Source organism: Lupinus angustifolius, chromosome LG18, assembly GCF_001865875.1.
Source record: "Lupinus angustifolius cultivar Tanjil chromosome LG18, LupAngTanjil_v1.0, whole genome shotgun sequence".
Taxonomy (NCBI): Eukaryota; Viridiplantae; Streptophyta; class Magnoliopsida; order Fabales; family Fabaceae; genus Lupinus; species Lupinus angustifolius.
Genome location: NC_032026.1, coordinates 14,913,570 through 14,929,525, shown reverse-complemented (window position 1 = coordinate 14,929,525; position 15,956 = coordinate 14,913,570). Strand labels below are relative to the sequence as shown.

Here is a 15,956-nt window from a genome sequence, read left to right as displayed (position 1 = left end):
TAGAGAACATGAATTACTCTTGTCATACTTGACTCATCAAATTTCTTATTTTAGTGTTCAATGATGCTCATGAGCTGCCCTGCCCGCCCATTTGAAATGCCCAATGACGAAAATGGCATGTTGTGTGCGCATTTTAGGGCAGAGAGACACAATTTTCATGCCCTGCCTGCCCAAAACGTACGGGCGGGCGGGTCCCATAAGCTTTGCCCAAATTGTCAATAATACCTATAACACATTATATTTGAAAACTGATTCATTTTATAATTTTTTATGTTATCATCTAAAATTAATTTTTATTAAAATTTTGTTAAGATTTGTTTTTACACAAGTTTTTCTAAGTTAATAATATATAAATAATAACAACAATAACAAAAAAGAATGTAGAAGTGCATGGAGTGACCAAATAGCCCTTAATGTAAGTTTATATCGCGATTGGCGTTAAAGTTCAGCTGCTCCTTCCGTCTTTGGGAATATTAGGGTTTTGTGATTTGATCCTACGGTACCAGATATGGGAGGAGGTAACGCGCAAAAGGCTAAGATGGCTCGCGAGAAGAACCTTGAGAAGCAGAAGGGTGCCTCAAAGGGTAAAACCGTTCTAGATCTATACCTAATTATTTTGAATTCATCGTCTGTTTTGTTATATAGAGGGGTTATTGATCAAACATTAGAAACCAGACTTTGATTGATCCCTTCAATTTTTCATTAGATTGAAAAATTGGGAGGGCGTGTATTAGATCTCCCGGATCTGTATGCACGACCCTCCCACCTAGCTTAAGCGAAGAGACTGTTTCCATGATTTAAATTACGACCTTCGGGTCACAAGGCAAACAAAAACAAGCGCATCCTCTGCTGGGTGTAATTATTGATTTTGATATTTTTCTATCTGATATGTGCAGGAAGCCAGCTAGATGCAAACAAGAAAGCAATGACAATCCAGGTAATATGGTGTTTTTTATTTGTTACTAGCGTGGCTTCTCTTACTTTTCATGTTTTCGCCCTTTTTAATTTTTAACACATAAATTGAACTTGACCCAGGAGTTTATACTAATATGTAGAATAGCTAAGTTCAATACTTAGATCTTGCCGTGTTTTTATGTTTCCAATTTTTGCAGCTTATATTGGCCTAATATCATCTGAAATTTAGTTGTGCTAAAAGAGTTAGTTAGTTGTTTTTTGCTTCCTTCATTCTTAGAGTCTGTTTGTGAGTTATTTTTTGGAGTGGAAGGGAAAGCAAAAGGGAGTGCTTGAGACTTGAGAGTCATCTCAGGTGTGTATTTTATGACTCTCAAGTTTTCCCTTTCTCCATTACCCTTTAACATCCAATTCACAAGCAGTGCATCAGACTCTTTGGGGCAGGCACAGGGTGGTTTCACTGTGTATGTTTTTAATTTATGATATAGATTATGCATTCTTATTCTTTTTCAAGAAAAATGGGTAAGAGTAAAATGTTATGATAACATAGGGCCAAAAAACTGAGACACTGATCTAGGCTTCATACTAGGGCGCTGTCCACTGTACAATATACTAAGGAAATTATGAAATGTTGGTTCAATTCCATGAATTCTGTCTTATATTTTCTCGAAGACTTGAAGTATAAATACTGGTTGTTTTTGGAAGAAAAATGTCAGAGTTTGCACACACAAAGAATTGGGAAGTATTGGTTCACTTTTTTCCCTCTATGTAGAGACTAGTTTCGCACTTTCGCTGCATCAAACCATGAGAAATTACTGTTATTTTTGGGCTAGGGAAGATGTCAAAACCTTTTATCTTATAATGAATTATCTAAACAGTTTAATGCTGACCATTTCTTTTAATTTTTTTGTGCCGTTTAAAAACTCATTTAAGTATTGTTGGTAATTTTATAATTTTGCAAGTTATTGAAATATACACAATGTTGCTGATGTTACATCATCAATTCACAATATTGTGAACTTTTTGTACATAACTTAGGTTTGATATATATGTGTTATGTCCCGAATTACCAATAGATTTGAATCTCTTTTAAGCACTGCTTTCATGGATGAGTATTTTTACTCTTTATTACTCTGACCGCTTTGTTACTGATCATCAATAATGTTGATTATTGCAGTGCAAAGTGTGCATGCAAACATTCATTTGCACCACATCGGAAGTGAAGTGCAGGGAGCACGCAGAAGCGAAACACCCTAAAGCTGATGTTAATACTTGCTTCCCTCATCTGAAAAAGTGAACTTGTTCATAGATATTCCTCGATTTCTATTTTATATATAAATATGTGTGTATCTCGTGGACTGGGATTAGAAAGGGGTGTTGAATATGATTTTCCCTTTGATAATAATAGGGAAAGAAATTGTGAGGCCTTCTCTATTTGTTGATGTGTAACTGTTTAATGATCATTAGTGTTAATATTTATGTCCTACAAGCTCGAATCTTATCAGGGGTTATCAATGGATTGTGTTTAACATAAACCACAGATCAAGGATGCCTAACTAAGTTGGTATTTTCGTTTTGCTATTGGTAAATTTGTTCCAAAAGGTAATTATTATGATCACAAGCAAAGAGCTTAAGCATTTTTTGTCTCAAGAATGGCCCTTAATAAGATCTTAGTTTTGGAAGGTTAATGGATAATTCTTGGCTTGAAAGTTGTTTGTAGGCATGGAAGAGGTCAGATAGAAAGCCAATGCTAGTGACTTGTTAAACTAGCATTTTAGTTGGCCACAGTTCCACAGCCTTCCATTATTGCAGAGCATGCAGAACGACCAAATCAGTGACATTGGCCACAGCACATGTATCACTATTGATCTAGATTTTGGCCGAATTTCTAATACCAAGTTTTAAGAATTTGATTACAAAACTCATGCTATTAGTAAAGGTTGAGTTAAAAAAAATTTACCTAATGTTTTTTTTAATTCATTAACTTCACCTCAATTATACCCGGTAATGTTAACACCCCAATTGAGGGATCCTTTCCATCAGCGCTTTTAATTATCTCTCCATAGCGTCCAAAGGCTCCCAACATGGATCATTTCTATGGTTGCTCTCAATCTTCCCTTCCATCATCATCTAAAGACGCCCATTTTGTCAAGTGTGATTCTTAATTGCCTTGCTAACTTGATTAATGTAATGTAAGGTTGGGATATTTTATGATGAGAGAATATATGGAGAGTGCTGGAAAGGATCTAAATCGGAAACCTAATGATCATTAGCGTCAAAACTTTCAAGGCATAAAATAAGTTTAAGTTTCAAACAACATACAGTAACATTATTCCTCTACTGAAACAAACATGGTATTATTATACAGCACAGACGGTAATCAAGGCACATGTTAAAGTAAATATGAAACAATCTCAAGCATATGAACTCATGTTTATGGTTCCCCATATTGCATCTACTGAGTCCTCATTCTGCTACTTTCTGCTGCCCTTACATGAGAGAAATATGGATGTGCCTGCATAAAATTCAACAAAATAGCAGCAAAAGGTTAGTGCACAACTTCTAAATAAAAATTAACTAATGTTAAACCAAAGGATTATAAAGTGTAGCACACATAATAACCATGTTATGGCAAATTGGAAATATCAGAGCTTATTACCATTGCTTCTTTAGCTGCTAGCCTGTCCTGGTGATCATATCGAAGGAGCTTATCAAGAAAATCAACTGCCTGCATGTCAGACACTGAAGAATTAAAGCCTATACATAAAAATACTGTTAAAATGCAGCATAAGCTAAGTGGAAGTTCAATGCCAGATTAGAAAATTGCTTAAGTGACCTCGGGAGACACGAGATGCTGATTATCTGCATTGATAAACTTAGACCAGGGCTTGCGACTGTGCCTGCAGAAGAATATAGATTTGAATAATAAAATGTATTAAAGCATCACTAATACTTCTTCACTTATCTGCATGAAGTTTTTTTATTTTATTTTATGTAATGTCTATGAATACCTTTTCCCCATCACCAAACAATCATACATTAGGTAGGGTGAGTCCAATATTTTCGATGACTTGGTAATTATATGATTGGTTGGCGGTGTAAACAAACCATAAAATTGATGGCGCATCATAACTAAATCCATTAACTAGACCAAACTTGCTAACAAATATGCGGAAAATCAAATGGAAGATCGTACCTTCCAACAAGTGAATCAAGTTGAGGATCAAGCTCCAAATGATATTTATTCAGATATGCATTCAGTTCGTCTGTCCCAAGCACCTAGAGATCACAAATAATAATTAATAGTGACAACTAAAATCTTGAAAGAGCATCTATATAAATGGGCAAATGGCCATTAGGAGGGGAAACCTGTATGGAGATAAAAGTCATGAAGCAGTCAATGATTTACATCGAAAACCAACATTTAAAAGAGGACAATGTAATCGTCGGAAACTAAAGCACAAAATTAAACTGTAATGCATCAATAGTCAAAACACATAAATTATAGTAAACCAGTATGAATGTTACCTTCGCTATTTTTACAAGCTGGTCCTGGTTGTCATGACCGTAAAAGAAAGGTTCCTTGCGAAATATCTGCAAAAGTACAATAACAAATTATAACCGAGAATTACTAGTTTTTACACATGCATGTTTCAATTCAGACCATCAGCATAAATAATGGCAAGGGTATGCTATACATAACCAGAAACCTACAGCTAAATAGCTATAATTCTCACCATTCCAGCAAACATGCAGCCAAGGCTCCACATGTCTAATGAATAATCATAGTCTTGCAAATCAACCAGAAGTTCAGGGCCCTTAAAGTATCTGAGGAAACAAAACATGGCACATGAAAATTGTTATAGGTCAGTGACAGTTAAGAACTTGAGAAACCACGCCTCAGTCTCACATTGTAATATGCCAATGCATAAAAATCTAGCAGAATTTAGACAATCAATTTTCTCACACCAAGTTTTAACCAACATATGATTATAGAAACAGATTGGCTAACCAAAATCAAATGAAGGTAACTGTGACTGTAAACTAATGCAAAAAATTAAACCAAGGGTTATATTTTTACTATAAAATCCAAATGAAAATCTAGGGGGAAATGGTAAGGAATTTGATGACCATAAGACGGTGAATAGGGTGATGTCTTCGAAGGGCAGGAAAATTAATATTGTAATTTGTCTGTAATATTTATTTTGCATAAATTGGTTGGAGCAGTTTATTATAGCCTTTTTTAAGTCATACCACTATGTTTAGCAAGAAAGATAGCGTTATAATTATCCAAAAATCACTTCCAGGCCCATATTTTATTATAACCTTTTTTTAAGTCTTACCATATGTACATTTCCCGCAACTTCACAGTTACTTTTATGGATACCAGACATGGCACACAAAAGATTTAGACAATTTCCAGCAACCTATCCAAATTGAAAATACAAATTGACTCATATCTAGTTAGTTTTTATTTATGTCACACATAAACTCATTTAGGCCCCTCCATTTCACATTATGTGCTTTTGGGAATAGATTTAAACACATGGTCAATTGGTCAGAGAACATTACCTTGAAGCTACACGAACATTATATTCCTTTCCAGGATGATAAAATTCAGCAAGACCCCAATCTATCAAGCGAAGTTTTCTTAACTCATGATCTATCATAACATTGTGAGGCTTGACATCTCTATGCATTATGCCTTGAGAGTGGCAGTAATCCAAGGCCTGCAATTCAAACCAAAAGCATTCAGATAACAAGGAAAGGTTCTCAGCAGTCAACACCCGTGTACTGAAATATTAAGCAATATTTTCATGATACATAAGCAAAAGCACATGAAGAAATGCAGAATTCATGTATGAAACCTTATCCAAGACAAAGAAACTCAAAAAATTTATGCATAAAAATGATATGTATTATTATGGAGAGGACAATTATAATGACAGTCCCAACTATAACACATGAGATTGAAGGATAGCATTACCTTAAGGAGCTCATATATGTAATAGCGTATGTCATAATCAGTCAAGGTTGGATATAGAACTTTAAAATCTGTACTATTGACATACTCAAATATCAAGCTCGGAGTTTTTGAATGTTGATCTCTGACAATGTCAAGAAGCTTGACAATATTTGGGCCTCCACAAAGGTTCTGAAGTATTTTTATCTCTCTTTTAATCTGCAAAATGATGTTGAAGAGCTCATGAGGTAAGAAAAAGCTTCTCCAAAGAATAGTACATGAAACAACATATAATTTCAACAGTATATTACTAATTCCAACAATACATGGATGCTCTTACTGTTTAAAGGATAGGAACCAAGGCTGTCTTGGTTCATGGCAAACATGATTTATATCACAAGTTTGAATTCTGGTCTGGCTAGAAATTTTTTAAAGGAAAAATCAATGATCTATGAAATCGGATTTGCAGAACCAGGTTGCAGCAGACACACATTATGTCCTGCTTGACTCAATGCCTACCCTTTTTTGCAGATCTTATAAAATGAATAAGTTGAGACATGCCTCAGCAACCCCTCTAGCTATTCTTATCAAGTTGAGACATGCATATTTTATTAATGAATGCTGTACAACTGAGAGGCAAATTGTGCATAGGGGACCAGTTGTTATCCAATAGCTCACAGAAGTGATTGAAAACAGTGTGTGAGGAATTTGCTTGTATAAACAACATTACTCATTGTGCAGCATATTATAGGAGAATAGTTCAGATAAAACACCCCTGACCTGATTACACTACTCCTTGTACAACAGTTTTTAGGAGAACAAGTTCAGATAAAATACCCCGAGCTAGCTTTATTCATTGACTGCAGGTCCCATGTTTAAGGGTAGAAAGCAACACAAATGGGGGGAATTACCTTTTTTTTCTTGACAGGCTTGAGTATCTTGATTACACAGCGCTCATTACTATTAACATTTATGCCTTCAAAAACCTCACTATATTTCCCCCTTCCCACTTTTCGCACAACCTCATAATCATCTTGATCGCTGAAAAACCATAAAACATATTAATCAATACTCGACACAACTATTGGCATAAAAAAGGTGAAAAATTAGATCAAGGGTACTAGCTAAGGTATTAACTTTTAACCTCATATAAAAAGGAGCAAAGAACCAACACATCTCATGCAAACAAACCTAACTCAATGAAGAACAAAATGTGCACGAGTAGTTTTATCTTGGATTCTTAGAAATTAAGATAACAAATTCAATCAAATCTTCAAATTAAATAAAATCTAAGCAAGAACATGAGATCCAATCAAAATAACATAACTACCACAAGTATGACATGACTCTCCATCCCTCATTTCATTGATACAACAACAATCAAACTTGTATTCCACTAGGTAGGATCGGCTACATGGATTGAACAACGACATACTGTTCTATCATAAATCTCGACAAAATTGAATGATCCAATTAAAAAGGACCGATGAAACGATGAAGTAAACAACAAAACAGAAGCTAAGAAACTAAGCAGATAGAGTCATAACATATACTTTCCCTTAAATTCGAAAAAGAAATGATATAAGAACAGAGAGAGATTAGGTTCTGAATGGTTACCCCCATTGAACGGTGAGAGACTCGTAATCCCAGTACTCTTTGGGGCGAAGAACATTGATATCGGTGTAGACACGCGCCTTCGACATAGCGTAGCGTTTCGAATCTGAGATCTCTAACTTTGTGGTGACGTGATATGTTTTGGATGGGTGACGATGCGCACGTTAGAAGGTAGCGCAACCGGTGCACGCTAGCTACTAGCGGAGGAGTAGTAGTAGAGTGTGATGGTTCGCGCGCGTAGCATATGCAAATTAGACTTAACCTGTGTTTGGTTCGGTATCCGTTTCAGTTTTGGGAATGATGATTGGACCGAACCTGTTTTGGGTCTGGCAACAAGAATGGGCAGACATGTATTGTCATAAAACAATGTGTCACCTCATGTGTTCAAAACAATAATTAATTATTAAAATTTTAATTTAAACATATTTTTTTAAACCAATCATAAGTCATAATACATAATGTGGCACATTTTATGGTACAACAAATATGCTCCCAACAAGAATAGAGTGGCGTGTCATTTTATGACTTGTCTTATAAAATATCTTGAAGCTGAGAAAGATTCTCATTTTTTGCAGTAAAGAAATCTATTTTTAAACCGTATGAAATTTTCTTTGTGAGCTTCTTTTATCAACCCAAGTTTCATTAATTCAGAATATCGGAGTTTAGGTTATACAAGATAAACCTCGTTATTATAGCATAATAATTTGCTGAAGTATCATGTAACATTACTTTTTTTAGGTAAGATGTAATATATAATAGCACTGAAACAATTTACAGTTGAGGACTTGGAAATCTAAGGTGTATGGATCATACTTAACCTACCAATTAAAGTGTTATTAACATTTGTACAAAAAAAAATTGATAGACAAATATTAGTATGTTGGTATTTTGTGGTATTTAAGATTTGAACACTCAATTTCTTTTCTTACCACTTCACTCTCTAAGCTCACCACCTTACTAGTTGATCATCTTATGTACTTAAATAGAAATTTGTTTAGCTAAACAAAAAAAATTATATTATTTTAATTAAGAGAGAATTTCAATATGTTTGAACTTTAAATTACATCTTTAAATTATAGTATTTTACATATTTCGAAGATAGAATAAGGCATTTACATATAAAAAGAATCACAATTTTAGAACAAATGATTTAAAAATTAGAAAATGGGGAATTGCCTCTTGCTGGTAACAATATAAAATACAGGGTACTGTCAAAGTTTAAACCAAAGCCCAAAGGGATAAAATATTTTGGGGCCGAACCGCATGGGTCAAATGTAATTTACCATTTTTGAAATGGAGTTTTATGAAATTACTACTATATTTAAGAGAAATTTTTTTATCTGAACCTGTAAGGCCTAATCCAAAAAATGTTAAAGAGCAACCTTGTAATGGAAATTGACAAATCTATTACTTCAAAAAAAATCAGTTTACAATATATATAAACTTCAACATCTTTTTTAGTGTGTAGTTATGTTATTCTCAATAAGTATTGTTCAGGTAAATTGAACAATTAATTTTTTGGTCTATATTGAAATCTAGTAAAAATTTATTCAACTAAACCAAGACATTAAAATATCATAAATATTAGTTGTAACATAGAGTGATTCTATTTCCAATGAAGGTGGAGGGTGAGGCACAGGGAATGAGAACTTTAAAAAATAAAGATGATTGATTGTGAAGTTATCTTTTGTTGAATATAAGAATGGAGAGAGGTAGTGGAAGATGAGGTGTATGTGGAAACAGGAGTAAAACTCATATAGAAGATACCAGATATATTTTGTAATACATTTTTAATAAAAATTAAAGATCATAAATCTCATTATTTTTTAATTTTTTTAAATGTATTTTGTTATAATTTACCTCTCCAATAATAGAAAGAAGTCTAATTATGAACACAGAAGGTTCAGTGGGGTCCATGGCAAATGCGGCGAGACGCAGCATTGCAGAAAGAAAAGCCACATACTCCACTCACTTTCCATTCAAATCATCCACAAATCGGTTTGTTTACTTTCTTTTCTCCACATCTTATAAAGATTATCTACGATTTGATTAGCAAAATATATTGCAATTTTCTGTGGCTTTGTGGTGATGAAGTGGCTCGCACTCACTGCCCCCAATTTGGAGCAGAATGAGACATATGAATCAGTTTGATTATGATTTGTTCAATGGTGTTTGATTATGATTTGTTCTCTTTTTTTAATTGTAAAGATATGCATTTTATTGCTGTTGATAAAGTTCATTGTCTAACAAGTTGGAAATATCCACCCGCATATCTTCCAACCAATACATTTCAATATTTTTATAAAGGGTAGCAATATTACAAGATTTAACGGGATTATTTAATAATTATATATTTACAACAAGAAGCTTATGAGCAATAAGAAATTAAACATTTACGTGGGTTAAGATTCCAATTAAAAAATGATATTATTATCTTTTAATTTTATTTGAGTTGAATTTTATTTCCTTAATTATTGTTTGAGTTTATTATCTTAATATTTGTAACAAATTATGCTTATATAATAAATTGTTTGAACTAACTCATACTCATACTTAAATTTAATCAATTTTCACCATCATAAAATTCTACATAGAAAAGGCTAATTAAGTTAAGTTAATGGGGAAAACTTAAGATTATGGTTGTGGTGAAGCTTGAATCTCATGGGATTAGGGTTTACGTGAAACGAAGTTTCTTGAATCTGTAATGCTGAAAGAGAAAAGGCAGAGAGATAGTTTGATGGAGAAGGGGCTTTGGTGGGTGAAGGACATACATGCAACTTAATTTAAGCTTGTTTTCTTGGTAGAGACCCAAAATATAACCCTCACCCCAAAACTCAAAATTAGAGGCACCCAAAACAAAATCCTAGAATCGGCATCAAAAAGGAAAACAGTATACTTAAAAAATGATACCTATAAACAAAGAAATTATGATTTGAATAGTGGATGATATATTATTTATGTTTAAATCTTTATATTAAAAATATATATATTATATTATCTTATAAAAAACAAACATTAATATTACATTGTTTAAGGTTATTAATAATTGAATACAAATGGTACACACAAAATATTTCTTACAGTTAGCAATCATAGAACATTATCCCTAGCAGTAAGAAAGAATTGGACAAGAGAAGGAAAACAGCAAAAACCTGACGCTGACGCGTTCGTACCATATTGTGTGTCGCTAATGGTAAAGAGAAACGCAGAGACAATACGAAGTCAGCAATTTTATTTGTATTTGTAGCTCTTTTGTTCCATCATTCTACCTTTTCTACTTCATACGTCTCTTCGCTTCCTCCAAACGTCGTCTAACGGCCTCTACTCTCTTTGTCTCACGCCTCTTCCACCTGTTTTTATTAAAACTGTTTTCGATAAGGCCACATTATTACAATTTTGGGAATCTCCTTTCATCATAATTGTAATTTTGTAATCGTATGGGTTACACATTCTGAATCTTAATACCCAAAATATAAATCCCAAAGATTGTTTATACTTCTGAGCTTGCAGATGAGGAGGGGTCACTAACAGAGATATATATATATATATATATTAGTAAAATTTATGGATGTGTTTCATTTTCCACCATTTATTTGAATTATTCTTTTTTTAAAAGTCAATAATAATTAAATATTAATTGTGGATAATACAATGACAATATATAAAACTCAATGCATATATTTTTTATCCATATATATATATTCGTATGTATTATGTATATGTCTCTACCAAAACTGTGTTCTATTACCCAAAGCTGATAGTCTGATATTATGTCTCTGCCAGTTTTTTAGCAAAGAACATAGTTAGAGCTTACCTGCACGAGAGAAGCTCCCACAAATGGAGATAGCTAGTGTATCTCATTTGTGTATCAATCTAATTAAAAAGTAATACATAAATAAAAAGAAAAATTATAAAAATATAAATATTTTTTATATATTATTTTGTAAAATAAGATTAACTTGGAATAAATAACATGTATTTTTTCGGCATGTATATGATCCTTGTCCCCACAGCTAGGTTCCACTATTTTACCAATCAAAACTTCACAAGTCTGTACAAACTAATTAATGACCCTACCATCTCAAAGTTGAATCCTCGAGATTAGGACAAAGAAATATTAAGACTATGCTCAAAGAATAATAGTTAAGAACTTATTTACATCAGTGAGTTCAACTGCACCGCAAAAAATGGATAAGGACATTTTGGATGGCTGAGTCATCATAGAGTCAGAACCCCTTCATGTCTTTTGTGAACGGATCAACTACAAAACGTTTAGGTTAGGAGTTTTAGCTGGTAAACTAAAACCCCCCTCATGTCTTTTGTGATGAAGCAAAATTATTAAGAAAGATTTAGGTTATTTTATCTACAAACAATGTATATAGCATTAAGGACAACATCAAATGAAATCAAACTAAGGTTTAATTGTCATTATTTATTCATCCAAATCAAGCTCATATTCATTAACTATTATACATTACCGACGAAATTATCAAGAACAAAAAACAACCATTTAATTATTATTATTATTATTATTATTATTATTATTTAGTAATCATGCATCATAACATGTTTGATACATCATATCATAGACAACAACAAAAATGAAAATTATCACCGACGAACACTCATCTTTCCCTCAGTAACAATATTGAAGAGAGAAATCTTGTGTATGTAGGTATCTTACAAAACCTGACCATATTTCAATTCAGGTAAAACACTCTTCTCAAAACAAAGCCTTTAACAAAAGGAACAAAAAACAAAATCCTACACTACTACGCGTGCATGTAACTCCTTCAAGTGAAAAAGATATGAATCCTCAAACGAAAAGGTTGAGGACTTTTCTGTCATCGCCGTGAGCGTAACGATCTCCGAGCCCGCTATCCAAGCATGCCGTCGTCGTCACGGACTCCTCCGAATTCATCGACGGCGAGCCTGGCCGCCGAATATCTCGTCGGCAAATGTACGCTTGCGAGTTCTGCAAGAAACTTGGCGTCAATCGGAGATTGAGATCATCGATTTCCTCCGATCGTTTGCGTTTTCCACTGGAAGAGACCTTAGAACTTGAACTGGTGAACCGAAAATTGGAGTTCGGATCTCGCAACCTCCACATGTCGTTGCAGGTAACTTCCCCTTCGGATGCGTCATCGGAAGTCGGAGTCGGCGCGTCAATGGCAAGAAACTCCGGCATCGGACTCAGAGTGCCGCCACGGAGCACAGTCTCAACCGCCGCCTTACACACGTGCCAGTTACCAGTCCATAGAAGTCCAACAGCGCCATTGACTGGGTTAACTGTTCGTCCACAAGCTTCGAATAACAGAGATTGAAACAAAGCTACATATTGAAAAAGAAAAGAAACGTTACCTCACAAGATTTGAATATAGAAATATGAATTGAATAAGGTGAAGTTGAAGTTAAGTTAGAAAATAACCAGGTCTTTGAATTTCAGGGACGTTGGAAATGAAAGACATGAGACAAGCACGACCGAAAAATTTGGCAATGAAAATAGTAGCATGGCCTTGTGCTTCAGGAGTGTCGATCCACTGAAGACAAGGTCGTAAAATACACGACTCGCTGCAACCCTTACGAAGGACTCTGCACCCGTTGCAACTCATGCCTCAAAACTAATAAATAAATGGATAGATAGATAGATAGATAGTGTTAGTGATTTGATTAGAGGTGGTTGCAAAATTGCCCTGACATGAATAAGTAATGAGAATGGTGGTGAAGGTGTAGTTGAGTTAGGACAAATAAATAAATGGTGAATGGAGAGAGAGAATGGGGTTGGGTTGGTAATTAACTAAGGTTAGGTTTGGTGAGACGAGGAGAGAGAGAGAGAAAAGAGAGAGAAAGGGAGTGTGATGAGTCAGGAATGACAAAGTTTCAGTGAATGTAGAGAAGGGTGAGATTCCAAAGTCTTTGGCGTGAGCAGCTCCGTGTTTCCGCGGATGAATGTTCCTCCGCCGTTGGATATATTCTTTTCCTGCCTTTCCTTTTCGTCACAAATTTTCAGCTCATGGATGCCCTATACCGATAATTCAAATATCAACAAATTATGGATATAGTGATATTTGGTCTTATTAGATCTCTGCGTAAACTAAGTTCTATAGGCCATATTTGTTAGGTGATATAATGGCACATCTTAAAAAAGTGTGATTACTTACTTATATTAGTAGCAAGAAAATATTAACTCTTCAAAGTAACTTTTGATATAAACAATCTTAGTGTAGTAATAGTATAAAAGTTTACCCACATTATTTATATTTGATTATTGAGATAAGCTTGAACACCTAAGTTTAAGTCCCGGCAATGGCGATGGAGACTTGAGCTATAAAAATTTAGCTATGAATGATGTTTAAAAATATGCAAGAATATTAATTATTATTTTGAACACTAATTTTATACTTAAAATCTAGAGTAAATTACACTGACACCCCATGAGTTTTTGTGAAATTACGCAAACCACCTAACAAACGAAAAGGTTGAGGACTTTTCTGTCATCGCCGTGAGCGTAACGATCTCCGAGCCCGCTATCCAAGCATGCCGTCGTCGTCACGGACTCCTCCGAATTCATCGACGGCGAGCCTGGCCGCCGAATATCTCGTCGGCAAATGTACGCTTGCGAGTTCTGCAAGAAACTTGGCGTCAATCGGAGATTGAGATCATCGATTTCCTCCGATCGTTTGCGTTTTCCACTGGAAGAGACCTTAGAACTTGAACTGGTGAACCGAAAATTGGAGTTCGGATCTCGCAACCTCCACATGTCGTTGCAGGTAACTTCCCCTTCGGATGCGTCATCGGAAGTCGGAGTCGGCGCGTCAATGGCAAGAAACTCCGGCATCGGACTCAGAGTGCCGCCACGGAGCACAGTCTCAACCGCCGCCTTACACACGTGCCAGTTACCAGTCCATAGAAGTCCAACAGCGCCATTGACTGGGTTAACTGTTCGTCCACAAGCTTCGAATAACAGAGATTGAAACAAAGCTACATATTGAAAAAGAAAAGAAACGTTACCTCACAAGATTTGAATATAGAAATATGAATTGAATAAGGTGAAGTTGAAGTTAAGTTAGAAAATAACCAGGTCTTTGAATTTCAGGGACGTTGGAAATGAAAGACATGAGACAAGCACGACCGAAAAATTTGGCAATGAAAATAGTAGCATGGCCTTGTGCTTCAGGAGTGTCGATCCACTGAAGACAAGGTCGTAAAATACACGACTCGCTGCAACCCTTACGAAGGACTCTGCACCCGTTGCAACTCATGCCTCAAAACTAATAAATAAATGGATAGATAGATAGATAGATAGTGTTAGTGATTTGATTAGAGGTGGTTGCAAAATTGCCCTGACATGAATAAGTAATGAGAATGGTGGTGAAGGTGTAGTTGAGTTAGGACAAATAAATAAATGGTGAATGGAGAGAGAGAATGGGGTTGGGTTGGTAATTAACTAAGGTTAGGTTTGGTGAGACGAGGAGAGAGAGAGAGAAAAGAGAGAGAAAGGGAGTGTGATGAGTCAGGAATGACAAAGTTTCAGTGAATGTAGAGAAGGGTGAGATTCCAAAGTCTTTGGCGTGAGCAGCTCCGTGTTTCCGCGGATGAATGTTCCTCCGCCGTTGGATATATTCTTTTCCTGCCTTTCCTTTTCGTCACAAATTTTCAGCTCATGGATGCCCTATACCGATAATTCAAATATCAACAAATTATGGATATAGTGATATTTGGTCTTATTAGATCTCTGCGTAAACTAAGTTCTATAGGCCATATTTGTTAGGTGATATAATGGCACATCTTAAAAAAGTGTGATTACTTACTTATATTAGTAGCAAGAAAATATTAACTCTTCAAAGTAACTTTTGATATAAACAATCTTAGTGTAGTAATAGTATAAAAGTTTACCCACATTATTTATATTTGATTATTGAGATAAGCTTGAACACCTAAGTTTAAGTCCCGGCAATGGCGATGGAGACTTGAGCTATAAAAATTTAGCTATGAATGATGTTTAAAAATATGCAAGAATATTAATTATTATTTTGAACACTAATTTTATACTTAAAATCTAGAGTAAATTACACTGACACCCCATGAGTTTTTGTGAAATTACGCAAACCACCTAAACTTTTTTAAAACCTACACAAACCCCCTAATTATATATATATATATATATAATTGTGTGTTACATTGATTATCCCTGTAAGATAGATAAGTGTAATTTCTTAAATAAAAGTTGATGTTTATTCTTTATTTTGGTTACTTACAACATAATACAAGAGTAATTTGAACACATCCTTAGACTTACTTACTGATGTAATTTGTAACGAATAAAAAATAATGAATATACATCAAGTTTATATTTTTTGGTTTCGTCTCCACAATATAACATATTTTGTTTGACTTAATTACACCCGTCACTATTTTTGTTTAATAAATTACACTTATATATCTTACAAAGGTAGTTAGTGTAATA

General features: G+C 34.5%; 4 protein-coding genes across 4 annotated transcripts; 1 reads left to right on the top strand and 3 right to left on the bottom strand.

The window, feature by feature from the left end:
- Positions 423-2,398, top strand: LOC109333494 (uncharacterized protein At2g23090). Its single transcript, XM_019569000.1, has 3 exons — positions 423-584; positions 897-937; positions 2,090-2,398. The coding sequence occupies exons 1-3, from the start codon at positions 509-511 to the stop codon at positions 2,207-2,209; spliced, it is 237 nt and encodes a 78-aa protein (XP_019424545.1). The 5' UTR covers positions 423-508; the 3' UTR covers positions 2,210-2,398.
- LOC109333411 (casein kinase II subunit alpha-2-like) lies at positions 3,179-7,815 on the bottom strand. The gene is made up of 10 exons (XM_019568890.1): positions 7,493-7,815; positions 6,787-6,916; positions 5,900-6,094; positions 5,485-5,642; positions 4,650-4,740; positions 4,441-4,506; positions 4,109-4,191; positions 3,749-3,812; positions 3,572-3,640; positions 3,179-3,427 (listed from the first exon to the last, which is right to left on the bottom strand). Exons 1-10 carry the CDS (start codon positions 7,576-7,578, stop codon positions 3,368-3,370), a joined length of 1,002 nt encoding a protein of 333 aa, XP_019424435.1. The 5' UTR covers positions 7,579-7,815; the 3' UTR covers positions 3,179-3,367.
- On the bottom strand, positions 12,051-13,505 carry LOC109333395 (LOB domain-containing protein 38-like). Its single transcript, XM_019568869.1, has 3 exons — positions 13,160-13,505; positions 12,918-13,103; positions 12,051-12,820 (listed from the first exon to the last, which is right to left on the bottom strand). Exons 2-3 carry the CDS (start codon positions 13,099-13,101, stop codon positions 12,306-12,308), a joined length of 699 nt encoding a protein of 232 aa, XP_019424414.1. The 5' UTR covers positions 13,102-13,103; positions 13,160-13,505; the 3' UTR covers positions 12,051-12,305.
- Positions 13,353-15,157, bottom strand: LOC109332579 (LOB domain-containing protein 38-like). The gene is made up of 4 exons (XM_019567556.1): positions 14,810-15,157; positions 14,568-14,753; positions 13,962-14,470; positions 13,353-13,511 (listed from the first exon to the last, which is right to left on the bottom strand). Exons 2-4 carry the CDS (start codon positions 14,749-14,751, stop codon positions 13,353-13,355), a joined length of 852 nt encoding a protein of 283 aa, XP_019423101.1. The 5' UTR covers positions 14,752-14,753; positions 14,810-15,157.

Excerpts from the sequence above, each read along its gene's own strand:
- LOC109333395 (XM_019568869.1), bottom strand. The coding sequence starts at position 13,101 with ATGAGTTGCAACGGGTGCAGAGTCCTTCGTAAGGGTTGCAGCGAGTCG. Across the intron at positions 12,821-12,917 it reads CCCTGAAATTCAAAGACCTG|CTTTGTTTCAATCTCTGTTA; the intron begins GTTATTTTCTAA and ends TTCAATATGTAG.
- LOC109333494 (XM_019569000.1), top strand. The coding sequence starts at position 509 with ATGGGAGGAGGTAACGCGCAAAAGGCTAAGATGGCTCGCGAGAAGAAC. Across the intron at positions 585-896 it reads GCAGAAGGGTGCCTCAAAGG|GAAGCCAGCTAGATGCAAAC; the intron begins GTAAAACCGTTC and ends TGATATGTGCAG. Across the intron at positions 938-2,089 it reads AGAAAGCAATGACAATCCAG|TGCAAAGTGTGCATGCAAAC; the intron begins GTAATATGGTGT and ends TGATTATTGCAG.
- LOC109333411 (XM_019568890.1), bottom strand. The coding sequence starts at position 7,578 with ATGTCGAAGGCGCGTGTCTACACCGATATCAATGTTCTTCGCCCCAAA. Across the intron at positions 6,095-6,786 it reads AGCCTGTCAAGAAAAAAAAG|ATTAAAAGAGAGATAAAAAT; the intron begins GTAATTCCCCCC and ends ATCATTTTGCAG. Across the intron at positions 3,813-4,108 it reads CTTGATTCACTTGTTGGAAG|GCACAGTCGCAAGCCCTGGT; the intron begins GTACGATCTTCC and ends ATTCTTCTGCAG.
- LOC109332579 (XM_019567556.1), bottom strand. The coding sequence starts at position 14,751 with ATGAGTTGCAACGGGTGCAGAGTCCTTCGTAAGGGTTGCAGCGAGTCG. Across the intron at positions 14,471-14,567 it reads CCCTGAAATTCAAAGACCTG|CTTTGTTTCAATCTCTGTTA; the intron begins GTTATTTTCTAA and ends TTCAATATGTAG. Across the intron at positions 13,512-13,961 it reads GAAAAGTCCTCAACCTTTTC|GGCATCCATGAGCTGAAAAT; the intron begins GTTTGTTAGGTG and ends TTATCGGTATAG.